This window comes from Ambystoma mexicanum, chromosome 7q (genome assembly GCF_040938575.1).
Source record: "Ambystoma mexicanum isolate Mex_15411 chromosome 7q, UKY_AmexF1_1, whole genome shotgun sequence".
Classification (NCBI taxonomy): Eukaryota; Metazoa; Chordata; class Amphibia; order Caudata; family Ambystomatidae; genus Ambystoma; species Ambystoma mexicanum.
This window is the reverse complement of record NC_090941.1, coordinates 758673629-758692003: the sequence shown is the minus strand read 5'-3', so window position 1 is coordinate 758692003 and position 18375 is coordinate 758673629. Positions and strand designations below refer to the sequence as shown.

General features: G+C 52.2%; 1 protein-coding gene across 2 annotated transcripts in view; it reads right to left on the bottom strand.

Moving 5' to 3' along the window:
* Positions 1 to 18375, bottom strand: part of ALKBH8 (alkB homolog 8, tRNA methyltransferase) — a 1077261-nt gene that overhangs the window by 437586 nt on the left and 621300 nt on the right. For both annotated transcript variants that reach the window (XM_069640672.1, XM_069640671.1), the window contains exon 9: positions 3829 to 3980. In XM_069640672.1, the coding sequence (XP_069496773.1) occupies positions 3829 to 3980 (152 nt within the window). The remainder of the gene's footprint in view (positions 1 to 3828; positions 3981 to 18375) is intronic.

Here is an 18375-nt window from a genome sequence, read left to right as displayed (position 1 = left end):
CATAGCAGGCGGATGTTTGCTAACACATTTCCTACGACTATCACTTCAGCATCTATTGGAAACATTTCACAGAGCCTGTGTGTATGAGCTGTATTCATGCATATAAAGCATCCCCAGAATATCTAATAATTACCAGTACACAAATTTAAAGCATGTGTGAGGCAGGCATGGTATCACAGGTAAGGACACAGACACAAAAGGTGCACATTTCAAAAACTTTATTGAGTTTGACTGGGGTTGGAAACTTCCCAGCTGGCTCCAGTTCTATAATGGGAGTAGTCTCGACCATCAAATTGAAATAAAATGGTCCAAGTCAGTGAGTCAAGCAAAACAATAACTAAGTGTGGAAAAATGTATGAAAAAAAAGAGAGTATCAGAATGGCAATGGAAGTGGCTCACCACTCCCTTCCCCAAGTTCAGTTCACTGGGGTTCTTACAAAGTTCCTTCAAGGTGGATAGAATCCACAGTTCAAAGATTTCCCATAAATCTGTTAGACGTCCCTCGCCTATTTCAATGTCAGTTCAACATGCATCACAGACTCTTCAATGGATTCTTTCGGGCTTCCCTCACCCGGATTTACAATTCTCAAATAAACAGATATTCACAAAGTTCCTTCTTAGTTACTTGACAGGCTGCCCTCGCCTGTCAACGTGCATCACAGTTTTCTTCAATGGATTCCTTCGGGCTTCCCTCACCCGGCTTTACAATTCTCAAACAAACAGATATTCACAAAGTTCCTTCTTAGTTACTTTCACAGGCTGCCCTTGCCTGTCTTCAAACACTTAAACATGGCTGAAACACTTTGCAGCTAAACAGCTCTGCTTCACAGAGCTCAGGGAGAACTCCCTTCCCCAACCATTGTACTTCTCTTTCACAATGTTCACCAGTCAGAGACCTTCGCAACCGCATAGTATTATCACTCCTATGCGTGATCACTCTGACAATAGGGTTGACTTCTCAATATCTGTGCTCTTGCACTTGGTTCTCAATGTCCGTGCCTCTTGCACTTGGTTTCACAGAATGGGCCCTCGGCCACTATGTTCCTTATTTTAGAAAAGCATATAGTTCATCAGGACGGGCCCACGGCAGCCACTCTGTTCCTCGTTTTCACAAAAATATCAGTTCACTTTCTCATTAGCCTTTCGGGATCTCTGCCTGCTCTCCTTCCCTCGTGCCCTTTCCTTCAATGGCTTTCAACACATTTTTCTTTCATTATTCATTGTTCTATTATCTTTTCAAGCTTTCAGTTCAATGTCTTTATCCTTCAACTCGTAGCCTTGCGTGCATCACTGTAGCTTACCACAATTGCGCGTATCACAAACTAGGCTCTCCCTTTCTTTGAACTCACCGGCTGTGATTGCTTTTGGGTGTCCTTCTGTTTCAGCTTGTCGAGGTCAGGGTCTTGTCCACCTGCCCCTCAGACACTCCTGGGCGGTCTCACTGCCCCGGGAGGAAACAAGCAGTTTGCTGGTGCATGTAGGAAAGCGATTAGCCAGCCTCTCAGCTCCCTTCTCTGAACTCTCCCGGCTTCTTGGAGACACGGCTCCCTCGCCACGCTTTCTCCTGCCTCAACTTGCAGCCTGTCAGCATCTCGTTCTCTCTGGCCTCGTTCTATGCAGTTCTCTCTCAGGTGTGGTTTCACCATCCAGCTTGACTTCCTTCTTGGCCCGTGCCTCGTTCTCTGTGTCTTTCTGTGCTCCACATTTTATAGTTTGGAAGTTTGGATAGCTGTCCATGAGTTTCAGGTGTGTGTAATTATGACTGCGTTGGGCAAGGCCGGTCCATGTCACCACTGGTAATCTTCCTAGTCTCAGTCTTCCTCTTCCTCGTCTCAGTAGTTGGGCTGATAAGGAAAGGAGGGGAATTATGGGAGTTGTAGTATCCCATAAAGGTAGAGGGAATATGGGGTAAATAACTGTCAGGAAATGGGGCATACCATGTCTCATCTTCATGTGTCTCCTCCCCACTCCCTGAGGACCCCCATACCTAGGTGATCCTCCCTCGCTTGTTCACCCCCAGGGTTGGGATCCAATAGCGATGGCCCTTTCCTGGCCACCTGAATAAGGCATCTACGGGGACTGAGTCGTGAAACACCTTCAGGTTTCTCACATTTGGGAAAATGAATACAAAAAAATACTGCTACAATTCACACAACATGAACCAGAGAAATAATAATAGAAGGAGAACTAAAAGAAAATGCAGGATGGCTCCTATCCTCTTCATGTTGATATAGTTCTCCTAATGTTGTCAGATTAAGTAATGGATCAGTGAGGGGGATTAATGTAGGAAGACTGGAGGGAGTTGGGGTGAGCAACACACAAGAATAGAGGGCAACCTACAGCCCTCCAGATATTTTGGTCTACAACTTCCATGAATCATCACCATGACATACTGATTATGTTTTATGGGAGCTGAGGCGTAAACATCTGGAAGGCCACAGGCTGCCCACCACTTAATGTCTGATATACGTAAAGTTGCTGATGTTATCAGCTGACCCCGTCTGCGCAATCTTGGGGTACACATTCGGCAACTACACTGCTGATTTCATGTTCCCTGGCCGCTAATGGACTTATGCCAGTGTCCGACTAGATTCCGCAACAGTATCGTGCACTGATGACATAGCATGTTATGCTCGCTTAACCAACTGCGCTCCCGTTTCCTAGCAAGACGTGCAATTCATGGAAATGAAAAACTGCATTCGGATGAATGTCGCTTGACAACCTTTTTCCTGTGAGCGTGGCACTCAACCTGTCATCCTGTGATTTCCTGGCTTATCATCCCATTTACCTCCCTTCTGGTTTATACCTGTTGGCATTTTATTTTTCTTCCTGATTGGTGCGCCACATAACACTGTGTGTAAACAATTGTGCACTTGGATTTCCCCTTTTGGACTGATGTTTATTGGACAGTGGGGCTCCCAATGCCTGGGGGCTCCTGCTGGGGTCTCTAATGTACTTATCCTTGCCGGCTACTAAACTCCCAGAAATGGGAACTATATAAACTGCTGCAGATCCCTGCAACAAAGCTTTTATTTCTGCTACATCGTCTCTGGGATTTCCCACAAGACACTTCAGTCTCAAAATCCTAAAAAGGAGAGAAAGTGAAATTTTAGGTTGTCGTCCTGGATTTAGCCCCTTTCATCCCTTTATTTGTTCGTCTTCCTACACTTCATATCTGTTCTTTGCAGACTGTTCTTGATGTACTTCTCTTTGGAGAAAGGAAACTTGGCAGCATTAGGGTGCACTCTGACACATGGCTTGGGGTTTCACCCAGCGGAGAGGTGCAACACCATTCTTGGTCTTCTCCGGAGGTATTGTATTGAATTTCCACGGAGAAGAGTGGTGAGAGGAGACGAGTGAAGTTGCATTGTGCTGTAATTGCTGTGTTTTGTTTATGCCTAGGAGAGAGCTGTAGCATGACCCTTATCCTTTCGCTTGATTGGTGGAAGAAGACTTTCTTCCATTCCTGTGTGCCACTCTGGCAGCAGGAAAGTCTGTTGTCTTCTAGTGCATTTTTGTGGATCAATCCGGAGTTGAACGCTGACATCTATAGTATATGCTTAACTCATATCAATTGCAATTACAACTGTGCCAATATCTAGTAACAGTGTTTACCATTGTGTACAGTTTTTGCATGGCATAGGGATGTTAAGATAGTATTGGTTCGTTTTGCACCTATTGTCGCCATCACTGGACTTGTGCAATTTTATCAAAATACATGTTTCTTGAAACATGTGCACATATGGAACACACAAAGGGAAAGGGAACATATTTTGATTTGTTCAACTGACAACATATCAAATCACAAAACTTAGTCAAGTCACTTACCACAGTTGCAGGGTGTCTGCCTCACTTTTCTAAAAGTGAAAGATGTCCTCGTTCCTCTCTTGTTTAAGGTTAAATCTCCAGCATCCACACTGATGGTTCCACTCTTTGGGCCCTCTGACACTTGAACCAAATCAAACTTCCTAGGGGTGATACTGCAGTGAAACAAGAACATTAATGAAGCACTATACTTGCACACAGCTACAGCATGATTATTAAAAGGGAATTCAAGCCTGAAGCAGCAAATAAAATGGTCTTGATAATTAAGTTTAAAAGAAAGTTCTGAGTAATAAAACATTCAGTATCCTTGCAGGGAAATGTCTATCTCACCGAGAAGAAAGGAGGTAGAAGTAAAGAAAGAATATTCATATTCCAGGAGAATTGAGAAAACATCCAGAAATGTCTCAATTTCCCACTGCAAAATGCATAAATGAAACTGCATTACACATTTCAGGAACATAAACAAAGATAACTGGAATGTTACCAACATTTAGAGGAATCAAATTTAAAATGCAGACAAATAAACATATTTCCTTGTTTGCATGCTTGTAATAAGTCTTGAGGCATATAAAATATATTGATAAATGTTCTGCTTGTAATGGCCTGGTCCTTCTGAGGTTCATAAAACTCAACAAACAGCCGATTGTCAATCCAGTACTTAGATGGAGACCAATATAAATGAAGCGCTTGGTTAGGGTCAAGACAATGAACCTCACCTCTATCTTTAAAGAATGCAGAGAGGTAAAAAACACAAGAAGAAGAATCACCTGAAAGGTGATACTCAGAGACCACTTTCGAAACAAGGGAAGGACACACCCTTAGAATGATCTTTTGCTTGACACAGACAGAAAAAGGGGGTCCACACAGAGCACATGCAACTTGCTCACACCGCATGCAGAAGGGATAGTCATCAGAAAAATCAATGTCATTGTTAGGAGCCTTGGGGATAGGAAAACATAGGCCCATGAAGAGCAACGGTCAATACTAAATTGAAGTCCCAAGATAGAAAAACAAATAATGTCTGAGTCAAGGGGTTAACAGACAATATACAAAATGGCTGATGGGTCCCAGTCCTTGTATCTCAGCCTTTCAATAGCCATGCATAAAGATGGAGGTTGGCTAGGATTGTATTAAGAGTTTTGCCTGCTGTACTCATGGAGAACAAATTGAAATGTTTGAAAGGTCTAGGCACCGTGTCCTCACCCAGCCTGCAGCCACAAGTATCATAGGTTACCCTGTACTGTTTTATGATTCAGCCGTACTGGTGAGAATGCATGCACACGATTAAAGTGCCAATCTACTAGCTTACATGTGAGAGAAAGATCACTGAAGCAGAACAGAGTGCAATGTAGTTTTGACTGGTGGGAAACAAATGGTCCTCAAAAAGACCCCATGTTTCAAAAAGGGATTTTGTCACTTAATTCAGTTCCCACATTTAGTAAGTGGAGTTTTGTGTGCTTGACACATCCACAAAGATCAATGATTTGCCAGCAGATAGGAAACATGCTCCCTCAAGGCACAGTAGCAGATCGACGCAGCCTCTTTGCATAGAGGGAGGAATCCTACCCAGTCCTTATAGAGATGGGAATTGTCCAGATATACTCGAATCTCTCTCGATTTGTCGAGCAATATATCCGTGCCGGCATTTGTGGCTTTTGACACTGTTTTCCTCATTCGCAATATACCCTGACTGATGGGAACCGATTAATTAATACTTGATAGGATACCGCTATTGAGCTGTTATTTACAATTTTGAGGGCCTTGAAAACGACCTGAGTGTCGAAACACGTGTCGGCTATTTCTCAATCTACCTCATTAAAATACTGTACATTGATTGCTGGTTGTTGTATTATAATGGTGTCAAGCGCAATCCTACCCCTTTTTACCATATAACTAACAACTTATAGAGACATGGTTCAGATGGCTGGTGGATTTGGCAAAGGATTTATGACATTATTAACTGAATCATCATATCTTGGAGTACTTGTCTGCGACTAAAAAAGTGCTGACCAACTGGAATTCACAACACTGGCTGGATCAAAGTCCATGTACCCTAGAGAGTCAATACACACCCAGTTTCTTCAGTTGGGGACAGGATTCGCAAGCAAAAAACAAGTACATTTTATACAGGATTGGAAAAAAGCAGCATGCAAGCATGCATCCCATCCATGCGTGATGATACTGAGGGTATTAGCATAGATAACATGGAAATTAGAAATTCTAAGTCTGATATCCCCCTTATCAGACTTTGGAAATCTCACACTTGTTTCCAGTTATTTTGGAAATCTCCATGGATTTTACAATCATATTGCCCCAGTTTTTGCCAGGTTCAAGAGGAAGGCTCACCTGAGGCTTCTTTTGTGAAGACTTGCTTGATGATGATCTTTGGCTGGAACTCCGTTTGGATCGTTTATCATGCATGTAGGGGCGTGGCTCTCCGAACGCCACCCTGCCTGAAAAGGTATTTACCCAGGCCGGAGTGGAAAGCCAAAATAACAAGGGGGAAAACATCCCCCAAAGGGGTGGAAAAAACCTATTCAATGTAGTCCTTTGCCAGGAGCAGCAGCAAAGAACTTCCTCAATAGACGTAAGGATTGAATGGAACAGGAATCCAAAGAACAATTCATAGAAGAGAACACAGGATACTTCCAAAGGAAAAAGGATATGGCAGTTACTTAAGCATTGACCCCATGCGCCCACGTCTTTCTGAGAGTGAAACAATCACATAACTCCTTTCTCCGTTTCCCAATTAACAGGCCGATTCATGGAATAATTAGCGCGGCGCAAGTGGGCAAAAACGTGCGAATCGCAGTGGAATAGCGAAAATCGCAGTGCAATTGCGAAAATCGCACGAAAAGCAGCGCACGTCGATTCATGGAAGGCCGTGCGCGAGAAAACCAGCGGATGTGCGATAAAAAAGTGCGCGGCGCACGTTGGCGCACAGGCCATCTAACAGCGTGCGCCAGGTCACAGCGAAAATCGCACAGGCCACAGCGAAATTCGCACATAGCGCGGCGCACGCAACAAAAGTAGGCGGAACACGGCGTAACACTCGGAATGGGGAACAACTTGCCAAAACGTGGGCGTCACGGGGGAAGTACAGGGCACAAGTGCGCGGAACGCCCACACGCTCGCCTACAACACGTATTCATGGAATAGAATAGGGGAAAAAAGCGCACGCTCAAACCAGCGCACAGGCACAAACACGACCGCCACAAGAAAGCAGGCGGTAGCGTCTCTGCGGCTGTAAGAAATGTGCGCCAAAAGGTGCGCCAACAAATAGCACCTATATACTGCCATGATGAATGTCCCATACTGTGGCCCTCCAGGAAAAATGACGTGCAAAGGGGTACCCATAAACACGGACACCCGCTGACAAAAAATACGTGTGCGTGTATACCGGGGTGCGCGGGAAGTCTAACACGCGATTTCAGCAGGGTACGTGCATCACAGGGGTTCGCGTGAAGTTATTCACGCGATCGGGCCTGGGGGAGCGGGCTACGTGTATTTCAGGGGTTCGCGTGAAGTTTCTCACGCGATCGGGCCTGGGGGAGCGGGCTACGTGTATTACAGGGGTTCGCGTGAAGTTCCTCACGCGATCGGGCCTGGGGGAGCGGGCTACGTGTATTCCAGGGGTGCGCGGGAAGTTCCACACGCGAATAGCCTGGGCGCGTGTATTTCAGGGGTGCGCGGGAAGTTCCACACGCGAATAGCCTGTGCGCGTGTATTTGAGGGGTGCGCGGGAAGTTCCACACGCGAATAGCCTGGGCGCGTGTATTTCAGGGGTGCGCGGGAAGTTCCACACGCGAATAGCCTGGGCGCGTGTATTTCAGGGGTGCGCGGGAAGTTCCACACGCGAATAGCCTGGGGGCGCGTGTATTTCAGGGGTGCGCGGGGAGTTCCACACGCGAATAGCCTGGGTGCGTGTATTTCAGGGGTGCGCGGGAAGTTCCACACGCGAATAGCCTGGGCGCGTGTATTACAGGGGTGCGCGGGAAGTTCCACACGCGAATAGCCTGGGCGCGTGTATTTCAGGGGTGCGCGGGAAGTTCCACACGCGAATAGCCTGGGCGCGTGTATTTCAGGGGTGCGCGGGAAGTTCCACACGCGAATAGCCTGGGTGCGCGTGTATTTCAGGGGTGCGCGGGGAGTTCCACACGCGAATAGCCTGGGTGCGTGTATTTCAGGGGTGCGCGGGAAGTTCCACACGCGAATAGCCTGGGCGCGTGTATTTCAGGGGTGCGCGGGAAGTTCCACACGCGAATAGCCTGGGCGCGTGTATTTCAGGGGTGCGCGGGAAGTTCCACATGTGATTTGACAGTGTGGGTCCTCCCAGGTGTACCCTGTACACCCTCCACGGCCCCTGCAGGCAGCCCACACCACAGGGGACTACCCTGCATCCCTGGTCATGTCCCGCAGGCAGCCCACCCAACATGGGCATGCCCCCCAGCAAAGGCACATGTCTCCTTGAACTAATGAACACCAACTCATGTCCCCTTGCACCCCCACCCCCCAGCACTGTGGGGCACCTGCCAGCAGGCCCCCACCCATGTCCAACTCATGTCTCCCACCACCCCCACACCCCAGCCACCAGGGGCACCCTCCACCAGGCCCCCACTCATGTCTCCCACCACCCCCACACCCCAGCAGTGCAGGGGCACCCTCCACCAGGCCCCCACTCATGTCACCCACCACCCCCACCCCCCAGCCACCAGGGGCACCCTCCACCAGGCCCCCACTCATGTCTCCCACCACCCCCACACCCCAGCAGTGCAGGGTCACCCTACACCAGGCCCCCACTCATGTCTCCCACCACCCCCACACCCCAGCAGTGCAGGGGCAGCCTCCGCCAGGCCCCCACTCATGTCACCCACCACCCCCACCCCCCAGCCACCAGGGGCACCCTCCACCAGGCCCCCACTCATGTCTCCCACCACCCCCACACCCCAGCCACCAGGGGCCCCCTCCACCAGGCCCCCACTCATGTCTCCCACCACCCCCACACCCCAGCAGTGCAGGGGCACCCTCCACCAGGCCCCCACTCATGTCACCCACCACCCCCACCCCCCAGCCACCAGGGGCACCCTCCACCAGGCCCCCACTCATGTCTCCCACCACCCCCACACCCCAGCAGTGCAGGGTCACCCTCCACCAGGCCCCCACTCATGTCTCCCACCACCCCCACACCCCAGCAGTGCAGGGGCAGCCTCCACCAGGCCCCCACTCATGTCACCCACCACCCCCACCCCCCAGCCACCAGGGGCACCCTCCACCAGGCCCCCACTCATGTCTCCCACCACCCCCACACCCCAGCCACCAGGGGCACCCTCCACCAGGCCCCCACTCATGTCTCCCACCACCCCCACACCCCAGCAGTGCAGGGGCACCGTCCACCAGGCCCCCACTCATGTCTCCCACCACCCCCACACCCCAGCAGTGCAGGGTCACCCTCCACCAGGCCCCCACTCATGTCTCCCACCACCCCCACACCCCAGCAGTGCAGGGTCACCCTCCACCAGGCCCCCACTCATGTCTCCCACCACCCCCACACCCCAGCAGTGCAGGGGCAGCCTCCACCAGGCCCCCACTCATGTCACCCACCACCCCCACCCCCCAGCCACCAGGGGCACCCTCCACCAGGCCCCCACTCATGTCTCCCACCACCCCCACACCCCAGCAGTGCAGGGTCACCCTCCACCAGGCCCCCACACATGTCTCCCACCACCCCCACACCCCAGCAGTGCAGGGGCAGCCTCCACCAGGCCCCCACTCATGTCACCCACCACCCCCACCCCCCAGCCACCAGGGGCACCCGCCACCAGGCCCCCACTCATGTCTCCCACCACCCCCACACCCCAGCCACCAGGGGCACCCTCCACCAGGCCCCCACTCATGTCTCCCACCACCCCCACACCCCAGCAGTGCAGGGTCACCCTCCACCAGGCCCCCACCCATGTCCCCCTGCCCCCAGGTCCTGACGATACACAATCATGGCAGTAATGGGCAGCATACCCAGCACAAACACCCAGGCAAGGATTGCATCCACCCACATAGTGAATGCAATTACATGACACAACCCCAATGGCAAGTATGTAAATGAACACATGTCCGTCACACACACATACACAATGGCTGCAAGTGAATGTCAAAACCCATATCATGACATGTATGAAACCAAAGACAAAATAAGACAAGTGGAAGTAAAAATAAAAAATGTATCAAAGATTAAAAATAAGTAAACAAATCAAACATACAACTATGTGGATAATAAAATAAATGGTCCATGTTGGAGAACAAAAGTAAAAATCAAAAAACGAAAAAGGAATACAAAAACAAATGTTGACCAAAGCAATATCAAGTAGAAGCAAAAGAATGAAAAACCATTTCCACATGGTGAACACAATAATGAAAAAAAGAAAATGTTCCTTCAAAAAACAAACTAAATACAGGAATGTACCAGGGTCCATGACCCCAACACCATAAAGGAAACCTACTACTACCTAATGAAAAAAATATATACAAAAAAGTGGCCATTGTCCGAGCGGTCCAAAATAATAAAAACAAATAAAGGAAACCTAACACTAACTAACTATATAACTATATACAAAGGCAGCGGGCAAGTCCTGCGGCTCACTTGTTGATGTTGCTGGCCAGGGCATCATCGAACTCCATGTCGATGTCCTGGAGGCGGGACTCTGTCCTGGCCCCGAGGTCTCGCAGGGATAACCCCATGTTCAGCTCAAACTCCCTGCGAGCTTCCTCGAGGCACTCAGCCCGCCTCAACGCCCGACGCATGGAGAACTCCGCCCTGACCATGGCGAGCCGCTCCTCTTCCGCCCGCTGCCGCTCCGCACCTATCCGCTGGACCAACTGCTCCCACACGGAAGACACCACCATCCCAGGGTTGCCCTGCCCTCCGGCCGATGCCTGCCCCTCTGATCTTGATGGCCCGAGCCATGATGCCTCCCACGTCGAGCCCGCTGCTGCCTCTGACGCCACTGCCTCTGCCAGCACGACGGCATCCAGGCTGATGGAAACCACCGACGCCGTCGTGCACGTGCCCTGCCTGATGATGCTGTCACATCTTCCATCTGCTGGGGTCCAGTTGCTGTGTTGTCCACCCCTGCTGGACCTCCGACTCCCAACTGTGGCAGGGATGGGATCCCCACCGAGCTGGCTGCATTGGTCGGGGCAGGTCCACAGGGGGCCCTGGTGGCATCTGGGCTGGAAGACGGCAAGGAGAACGACTGATGGATAGCCTGCACAGAGGAGGAGAGGGCCGCCACATTGGCCAACACATGCAGGAAACCCCCGAACATGGCCGATCCCAATTGGGCCACGTCGGCACGGTGCACTTCGTGATGACGTGCGTGCTCCTCCCGGGAAGCACGCACGGCATCACGAATCACAGCCGTGCGCATCGCGACCCCAATCAGGACCTTCTCCGCACGGCCAGGGGTTCCCATGTCCGCAGGTGGAGGGGAGTCAGGTGACATGGACATCCCCTCTACCTGCGGACAGGCCTGGGACGGGGCATCCCTGCTGGTGCATGGTGGTGCACTCACAGGGTCAGGGACAGCGACATGCACAGGCCCCTCCACGGTGACCTGTGCTGCCTCCTGCCCCTGGCCCTGGACTGCACCACTTGCACCAGCAGGGATGCCCCCACCAGGCCCCATGTGTGCCCCACTGGCGGCCTCCTCCTCCTCTGTGCAAACCACCAACCTGGATGGCTCCTCACCGTCTCCCACCGTAGCAGGCCCCTGTGGGGGCTCACCCACCCCTTCCGCTGCAGCCGTGGGGGCATCCCCGCCGCCTTGCTCCACAGCGCCGTCTCCGCCCTCTTCTTCACTAGCCGCTGCGTAGAGGGAGACAAAGAACACAAGCATCAGGGCACTGTACAATGGTCCCCTAGACAGGAAGCAATAGCAGATGAGCACCACTTCAAAGTACACTTCCATCATGTCCCTCCACAACACATGGGTCAGTCCAGGCAAAACACACACAGTAACAGGCATGGTGCATGCCATGGACATTTCCATGCATGTCCAATGGACTCTTGAAACATTCAATGATATGTAACTCACATGCATCATGGCTCATGCCTATCACATGCACACACTTCACCTCAGTCACATCCATCTGGCCCCAAACACACCAAACACAGCGGATACAAGGGTAATTTGGCTGCTTCACTGAATCTGTGCATTGTCACACACATGTGTCATGTATCCATGGCATGCACAAGTCACAGACACGCAGGTCAGGCACACAGACATGGCTACCATATATGTACCTGGCATCAGCACCCATCCCTCACCCCCACCCATGTCCAGGTACAGAGACTGGCATGCTCTCATGTTCAAAATCTGCATAGGGCTCCCCATGCGGCATTTCAACACATGCAACAACCATGTGGATCACACATCACTGGTCGCACATGCATTACCATGATGTCCCTGCACACATACATGCATACATGGCCTATGGCACACATACAGGCAAGTATCATAGAACCAGCACACCGCAACATGCCCTGTCTCACACAGTAATGCTTGGACACTTACCGCTCAACTCCAGACGGGCCTCCCTCTCAAGGATCTGGGCGTGGAGCGCTGGGCGTACGCGTTCCAGGACCCTCATCTGGATGGAACTCATGCGACCCCGGACCCCCTCAATGAGGCGCCGGGCCTTCACAAGGGTCCTGGACCTCAAGTCCTCCCAGCGCTTCTTGATCTTCAGGACGTCGCGGGTTGCCACCCCCTCCGCGTTGATGGCAACCACACAGTCGGCCCAGATCCTCTGCCGTCCTTCCTTGCTGGCGCGGGACGATCCAAAGAGGGCATCATACTGCCCCAGGACATGCTCCACCAGGACACCAACTTCGGTGACAGTGAAGCTGGTGCCCCTCTGCCCCTCTGGCCTGGGGTTGCCACTGGTGCCAGATGTGGAAGTGCCCGACATGGCAACCCTAGAGGCAGGTGTGGGTGGGCAACTGGGTCCTGGGGCTGGGCTGTGGAGCGATGTAATCCCAGTCGGGAGTCTTCAGTTCCAGCAGGGGTGGACACAGCAACTGGACCCTTGCAGATGGCTGATGTGCAGGCACCAAATGGCAGGGCACGGTGGCAGCAGGCAGGCAGGCAGGCAGCAGCAGATGGCACGTGGGAGGCTGCTCGGGGCACTGGGGGGCAGTAACTCGGCCTTCTGGGCAGGAGCGTGGTCTTCCGTGTGTTTTCGCGTGGCCAGCTTGATACGGAGTGATTTGGCACGTGAAAATCCTGCACGTCAGCGTGAAATCCGAGGAAAGGCCCTTAGCGCGTAAGCGTGTCAGCACGCATACGCGATTCTATTGGACCAGAGTCCCTCAGCGCGTAAGCGCGTCTGTGACGTGACCCGCACGGGTGTTCCCCACTCAGCACGTGATGACGGGGCACACGTGGAAATACTGCACGTCAGAGTGTCATCGCGTGTAATTGGACAAAAGTGCGCGTACACGCGATTGGCCTATGTACGTGTATTTAATGGGTGCGCGGGCACTTACACACGCAAGTACGTCAGCGAACCTGTATCCCGTGGTGCGTGTGAATTTCCACACGCTATTGGACTGGGAACTGGATTCCAGGGGTGCGCGGGTCACACGCTGTATCCCGTGGTGCGTGTGAATTTCCACACGCTATTGGACTGGGAACTGGATTCCAGGGGTGCGCGGCTCACACGCTGTATCCCGTGGTGCGTGTGAATTTCCACACGCTATTGGACTGGGAACTGGATTCCAGGGGTGCGCGGCTCACACGCTCGCCTAGAACACGCGCAAAGCATACATTTGTGGACTTTAACAATAACAAGCTCAGACGCCAGGATGAACATACCGTTCCTAGCAGCAGTGGCAGTGGGCTACCAAAGGAGGAGGAGGAGGATAGTCAGGGCCAGAATATTCACACCCAGAACCAGCCTTTTCGGGATGCCTGATGACCAGGTGTATGGGAGGTACAGGTTTCCACCACACATTATACTGGACCTGGTGAGTGAGTGGGAGGATGACCTCACATCACCCACCCTGTGCTCCCAAGCACTCAGCCCCCTGGAGAAGGTCCTCAATGTACTGCACTTCTTAGCCACTGGATCATTTCAGCGGACAAGTGCCATAGTGGGTGGGGTGTCACAGGCCACCCAGTCACGCTGCCTACACCAGGTCTTGAACATCATCACTGCACGCCCATCAGTCCGCAGGCACATATACCTGCCCAGAACACCTGCAGAAAGGCATGCTGCAGCCCTGGATTTTTACGCTGTGGCACGATTCCCCAAAGTGCTAGGTGCCATCGACTGCACCCATGTGGCTCTACGTCCCCCCAGGGCATCTGAGCACATCTATAGGAACCGCAAGCACTGCGATTCCATCAACGTGCAGGTAGCATGTAATGCCAAGGGAATCATCACCTCAGTATATGCCAACTATCCCGGCTCCACCCACGACAGCTTCATTTACCGAATGTCCACCCTAAGCCGGGACCTAGAAGCTGGGCGGCATGGCGATACATGGCTGCTTGGTGAGTATGTATGCCACTGCACATGCATGCATGTTGGATACTGAGCAAGGTCACAACCCCACCAATGATACCAATCACCACCTCCACAGGGGACAGTGCCTACCCTCTCAGCCCACACATGATGACGCCAATTCGGAACCCCACCACGCCACCCCAGGTAAGATATAACACAGCCCACATTACAACCAGGGGCATAGTGGAGCGCACATTCGGAGTGCTAAAGTCACGCTTTCACTCCCTTGACCGTTCTGGCGGGCAGCTGTTATACGCTCCCCCAGTAGTGTGCAGGATCATAGTGGCAGCATGTGTCCTGCACAACGTTGCAACACGCCGGGGCCTGGCCGTGGACATGGTGGTGGGCCCACATCCCCAACTACATGCACAGCCGCTGCGCATGGGAGGGGAAAGGGCACGGGGGGAGGCAGCCCGTACACAGCTAGTGGCTAATTACTTCACATAGAAATCACACCCCTGTGGAGTGCACACTGCCCTGGCACATTCCATCTGACAATCAATGATGACTCAACCTGACACTGATCCTGAATGTCTGGAGAATGAACCGGGAATACCATGTCAGCCTGAGATTGTTCACCTGGAAGTGTCACAATGTGTGCATCCCTACCCACACAGACACCACCAATGCAGTTTTGTGAAGTTACACATTGAAGCAGCTAAAATGAATACCCACTTGCAAAATGCAACAAAAGGACAGTGCCAGGTCAGCCAACCCAACCCCAGCACCGCCACACGACACACCGTGCCATGTCATGCTAATTGCAGGTAAACAAAGGAATCCCCACAACATGACATCAGTCTCACTATGTACAGTGGCACTATTAGAAACCTGCAACACCTGAAATGCTCACAGCAATGCCGGACCAACAACATACTTGAGCACGTACTACCATTAACATGACATCACATATGTTACATATTAGTAGACTCACCACCTGGAAATGCCTGCACTCCCACCACTACCAACTGTGCAGTGTTGTCGCCATGTAGAGTTGTAGGTGCACTGCTGCCAACATGGACCCCATCTCCAGACTAAAGGTCCTTGTGTGGACATGAGGAAGGGACCTGCAAATTGGGAGGTAGACACAGAAGAAGAGTTACACATCAATGCAACATGCAGTGTACAACACAACAGCAATATGCACTAGGAATGTATACACAGTATTGACTACAGACTGCCCACGCAGCTCATGGGAGTCCAACGTCACTGTGTAATTCACTGTCACTTGGGCACACCCTTTGCAAGCCCATGGAAACGGGAAGCAGGAGGGGTGTGTGTGACTCAAACCCAAGCATCTGAACCAAATACATTACAAGCCTGCATGTGCCCAGCCACAATGCAGCGTATGCCCACAGGAACCACGGAAGCCAACAGATCGTCCCAAAAAAATTGGGAATGAAAGAAATAAAAATAAAAATAAAAATAAGAAACAATCAAAAATGGCCATTGATGGGCCCGGGGGGGTTGGGGAGGCCACCCAGGAGGTCCGAGGACAGGATGCACACCAGAACCCATCTGCGTGGATCCTGGGAAGATAAAACACCTCCATGGGCTCATGGCCCACACGGCTACCCTATTGTGGGAGTATCACTGCTGTCGCTATTATCACCCTGTGCAGCTGCATCCGGAGGTGGTTGCACTATGGGAGGCAGCCCACGCAAGGCCCTAGTCTGCTCCTCCATGGCTGCAAGCATGCGGGTGTGGTAGGTCTGGTTCTGGAGGATGAGTGTGCGGAGGTCCCCATGCAACAACTCACGGGATGCCCGGACCTCCGCCCTCGTTGCCTGCATCTCAGCTGAGAGCGTACGGGTGAGACGCTCCAGCTGCTGTTCTGTCCTTTGGTGTGTTGAAGCCTCAAGCTCAACAAGAGTCGTCCTGAGGTGAAGGAGCTCCTGCCTCAGGGCTTCCCTGTGGCCCTGGGACTCAATGGAGATGGCCTCCTGCAGAGTCGCCAGTGCCGCCCGCCTGTCCCTGTTGGACCCCAACATGTCCTCCCTGTGTGACTGGCAGATGGAGTTGGTTGCCTGCTCTAGTCGCTCCATCAGCCTTTCTGGGGGGACAATGGAAGTGGCCACCCTATCCATGGCCTGAGCCATCATCTCGGATGATGCAGCCTGTTGGGTTGCCATACTGTAAATGGATTGCTCCCATGCGGTATTGCCGGGTGGCGTACGGCCACCACGTCGGCGGGCACCACACCTGTCTGGGGCAAGGCGAACTGCGCCTTGCTGTGCCGGCACTGCCTGAGGCTGCAGGACTGCATTCCCCCTCTGATCTGCTGGCCCAGGAACAGGATCAGATGTCGCGGAGTGTGACCCTGCATCCGTAACCACCGAAGGCGTAGCTGCCAACACTGACATCCCCATGGAGGGTTCTGACCCTGGTGCAGGTGGGTGAGACAGAACAGAATCCCTCCCTGGAACACTCGCCTGCGACGGCACGTAGGTCTCATCCGAATCAACACCTGAGTACAGCTCGGGGGAGGTGCAGCCAGAGACACCCCTTGAGAGCACGACCTGCAGCACTTGTGGGTTCTCCCCCACCACCACACCACGTCCCTCACTGGTGGTTGGTCGGCCCTCGGACCCCTCCTGGGTCTGCACCATCTCCACAACCCCAGCAGTATCAGGTGCGTCTTCCCCTGCAAAGACATGAAAACAAAGAAATGGAAACAGGCATTAGCACCATGGCACACAATGAGGGCTGAGAAGCAAGAGAACCAGTACTTGATTGACACATGTCCCACATGACTAAAACCCTCCCATGCATGCACCCTCACTGCGTATGAAGTGCAGGCAAATGGCACACACTGATGACACCAAGATGGAAGATGAACACATTTTCTGCATGCTGCCTGGCAGTGGCATCACACATTGGCCTGTGATTGCCAGGTGAAACACACATGCCATCACACAGATGGCATGTACCATTGCTATTGAGTGAAGATGGAGAGGAGGGCAGCACCTATTCATTCAGTCCAGTTCCCGCATGTAATTGCTTTTCTAATTCTAACAGGTCAGATTTTTCACCTGGAGCTGCCAGTCTGAAATGGTCCAATTGCACAGGGACATGTGTGTACAAATGATATCCAGGTAACAAAGTCACTCCACTTTACCATACCCATGTCAGACATGTGACTAGTGGACAGCGACATGCCTAGTGAAAGTGGTGGAATGCAAACAAACTGACTGAATGAACAGTGAAAAATAAGCAAATATGTTGTGGCAAGGTGACACTTCAAGGGCAACTGGCGTGCAGTTGGGCTAGATGTCTACTGTTGGCAGAAGGGATACTGCTATGGCCAAATGCAGCTGCGCAGGAAGTATTGCATGAAGCACATGGCTGACCCATACGACTCAGGCGCACACACTCTCACCTGGCACACAAACAGAAGCCCTCACACACACACCATGCACATGTATGACACACACATGCATGTGCACTCACCGGACAATGCCTCGTAATCAGCCAGATCTCCCACGCCTTGGATCTGTTCCTCCGTGATGTAGGTCCCAGCGACTGACTCATGTGGAGTGAGTTCCATGTCTACTACTGGAGACCCACCTCCAGTCACTAGAGTTGCGGCATGACTTGAGGCCAGCTTACTCTTTGCCCTGCGCTTTAGGTCATTCCAGCGCTTATAGCAATCATTGGCTGTGCGCCTCACGATTCCAAGGGCACTTACGATGTCCGCAACGGTCTGCCAGTGTGCCTGGCGTTGTGCAGGTGTGGTCTTGGATCCTGCAACAATGACCATCTCGTTGTCATGTCCGGACACATACTCGACAAGTGCATTCAGTTCGTCATCCGTGAAGCTGGGCTTCCTGGACGGGCCGGACTGTGTAGCCGTGTCTGGGGCATCAGCCTGTGCCGGACGAGCACTCTTCCTCTTCCGCTTGGAAGGTGGTGGTGATCCTGAGTGTCCTGCGCCGCTCTGGACACTAGGGGCAGGAGCCCTGGTGGACTCTGTATCAGGAGTGTGGG